The sequence below is a fragment of the Phycodurus eques genome, chromosome 18 (genome assembly GCF_024500275.1).
Source record: "Phycodurus eques isolate BA_2022a chromosome 18, UOR_Pequ_1.1, whole genome shotgun sequence".
NCBI lineage: Eukaryota > Metazoa > Chordata > Actinopteri > Syngnathiformes > Syngnathidae > Phycodurus > Phycodurus eques.
This window is the reverse complement of record NC_084542.1, coordinates 16,328,090-16,330,912: the sequence shown is the minus strand read 5'-3', so window position 1 is coordinate 16,330,912 and position 2,823 is coordinate 16,328,090. Positions and strand designations below refer to the sequence as shown.

Below are 2,823 nucleotides of genomic sequence, written 5' to 3'. Positions count from 1 at the left end.
TATTTTAATTCTGGCAAAGCTACTTTTGTTACATTTTGAGCGACACAAAATGTTTCCCAACAAACGACACGATGGGCCTTCTATTTGTAAATGTCACTCAAAGTTGCATTTGAAATCAGCGCTCAGTTCATTCCTTAAATACAAAAACACAAAATATCATAATTAGGCTTCTGTACAAGGATTTAAAAAAAAAAATTTAAACAAAAATTAAGTCGTTCCAATCAAACACGGCCCCTTTCTGGATAGCAGCCGCTACGGTTTGACACGTCCGCGCCGCGAGCGTCTCCGACAGCAGGCCCGCGCACACGGCCCAGAACGCCAAGCGCCTTCTGCAGTTTAGGATCACTGTAGGACAGATGGCGGCAAAAAAATAAATAAATCAAAAATCTCACTTACTGTACGACACGCAGACACAAGCGCGATGCGTTCGCTGACCTCGGACGGCCTGCGTGTTGGAGGTGAGCACGAAGAGTTTGATGAAGCCGAGGCAGAGCGGAAGGAAGTCGTGCTCCCAGATGACGGCGGGCACCAGGAGGACTTTGCCGTAGCACGACAGCAGCAGCGCTCGCAGGAGGAGATGGAGATCCACGCCGTCGCCGCGGAGACGGGACGCCGCCCGCAGGACCGACAGCACGCCGCCGCAGAACGCCGACAGCTCTGCACAGAAAAAAAAAAAAAGGTAAGAACACTTTACTTTTACGTTACACCTTAACGCACAGGTGTCAAACTCAAGGCCCCAAAAATCATCTTACATGGCCCGAAACCGCACCAGCGATGTGGGGCTCACGCCAAAAAGGAGTTTGACAACCCTGCTTTAACATTGGCTAGAAACAAACAAACAAAAAAGAGAGGCTAATTGTCACATTTTGTTGTCTTACCCAGCGCTGCCAAGGCCACCATGCCGTAGAATTCCAACTCCTTGGCGTACCTGATGATGTCGGCGGGGTCGCCGCTGGGCTCCGGGCTGCGCCGTAGCGACCACCTGAGGTAGGCCTCGCACAGCAGGCAGAACACGCACAGCTTCCAGTGGATCTGGAGCCAGAACGGTCGCTCGCATTCAGGGATTGACGGAATCGTACGCAGCTTTGTGTTGACTTACATCCAAGCTCGTGTTGAACAAAATGTGCCTGAAGGCCTGCGTCTTGCACAAGATGGCGTCGATCAGGATGATGACCGGATCGTATTCGATGTACTTGTCCACTGGCTTCTGGCAGGACCCCTAAAGACCGGAAGGGAAAAGACCCCCGTCGCGATGAGGTTTTCCGGCACGTGCGATATATGCAGCCGCACGCCGCAGCAAAGCCCCCCAAATTTTTTTTTTTTTTTTTTTTTTAATTGCTACGAGAAAAGGTTTTCTATTGTGTGAACGCAAATAACGCTGCGGTAGACTGAAGCGAGGAGGGACGCTCTTCCAAGCAGTTGCCGAAACAAAAGACAAGCCACATTACAATGGCCATCAGTGGCCATTGTATGGGGATTTTGCGCCCCCTTGTGGAATCGCCCTCTCATGTCTTAGAGATTTGTTCCTAGGTTTCTTGTCACTGTGCCTCACGTATAGCTGACCTTTTCAAAACACAATTAATAATAATAAAGAAAAAAGCTTTCTTGGTGTCAATCGTGTCATATATTTCAAGTTCGCACGTGATGTTGCGTAAGCATGGAAGCATCAACATGTCCTCGGTTTACGACGGTGTACGTAAATCGGAACGCGCCGTAGTCTAAAGTCATAATTACAGTCAACATTTGTATGAAAACACTTTTAGGCCATGATCATAAAAAAACAATCTGCGAAAAACAGTCAAGGAGGCGGCAACTGAGGGTGCGTTCGACGACCTCGTAACTTCGTCGTAAATCCGAGGAGCCCTGGAACGCCACGGCGGTGTATTTTGGTGGACGAGGTGCACTCGTGTCATCACGACGACGACCAAACAACGAAACCGTGAGCTATTACAATGTAACGCACGCATAATGTGATCTTCAAGATCCCGTTGCTGTAATCTCGGTGAAGCTCCGTTGCCTTTTCGTTACACTCGACGCATCTGAAGTCAGCTTCCGCCATTCTTCACAGCGAACCCGGAAGTAGACATGCGTATTGACCTGTGTTATTTCAAAATAAAACAGAGACAATATCTGATCACGTTAAACCAAAAAGGCCAAGATTTTTCGTGAATTCTTGTAATGTCACCAACAGGATCTTTCAGGATCACTTATAACAACCTTTAAATTGTATTTTTTTAATCATATTTACATTTACTTTATCTTGTTGTACTGAGGATGGATATTGTATTTATTCATTTCTATGTATTTAAGTCAAATTATTTATAATGCCGCAGGTGGTGTGATAGTTTATTTTTCATTCCGATTACGTTTAAACAAATGTTTGTAAAATTACAAGACTGTAAAATATTGTTTTGAAAATATATTCTACTTATGTGAAGCACTTATCGAGTCCTCTCTCTGATGTGCTATAGAACTAAAATGTGCTTTTTAAAAAAAAAAATAATAATAAAAAAAAGGTTCGTGGCCACGTCACTATGAGCGGTGGTTTGAGACGCAAGGGATGCTGGGAAATGTAGTCGCGAGAATAGCACAAAGACAGTCGCCACTTCAAGCACAATAATGAACACAATAACTACATCAAAACTGAGCAGTGTTACATTTTTAATGCATAATATTTGACATAACTGTTTTGGATTCAAACGTGTACCTGTCCCTAATGTTGTGACCAGTGAGCCACCCAAAAAGACAACTTGCAAGGACGCTAAACATTTTCAAGACAAACCTTTAATTTAAACGTGAGGCAAATATTTTTCCAAGGACCCC

At 45.1% G+C, this 2,823-nt stretch overlaps 1 protein-coding gene across 1 annotated transcript; it reads right to left on the bottom strand.

The window, feature by feature from the left end:
- arv1 (ARV1 homolog, fatty acid homeostasis modulator) lies at positions 1–2,062 on the bottom strand. Its single transcript, XM_061705102.1, has 5 exons — positions 1,964–2,062; positions 1,100–1,219; positions 879–1,032; positions 436–657; positions 1–345 (listed from the first exon to the last, which is right to left on the bottom strand). Exons 1-5 carry the CDS (start codon positions 2,057–2,059, stop codon positions 197–199), a joined length of 741 nt encoding a protein of 246 aa, XP_061561086.1. The 5' UTR covers positions 2,060–2,062; the 3' UTR covers positions 1–196.
- Between the last annotated feature and the right edge of the window lie 761 nt (positions 2,063–2,823).

Bases quoted from the DNA above. Each gene is read 5' to 3' on its own strand.
- arv1 (XM_061705102.1), bottom strand. From the start codon at position 2,059: ATGGCGGAAGCTGACTTCAGATGCGTCGAGTGTAACGAAAAGGCAACG. The intron at 1,033-1,099 runs GTAAGTCAACAC...TTCTGGCTCCAG, and splicing joins TGTTCAACACGAGCTTGGAT to ATCCACTGGAAGCTGTGCGT. The intron at 346-435 runs GTCAGCGAACGC...TCTGTCCTACAG, and splicing joins CAACACGCAGGCCGTCCGAG to TGATCCTAAACTGCAGAAGG.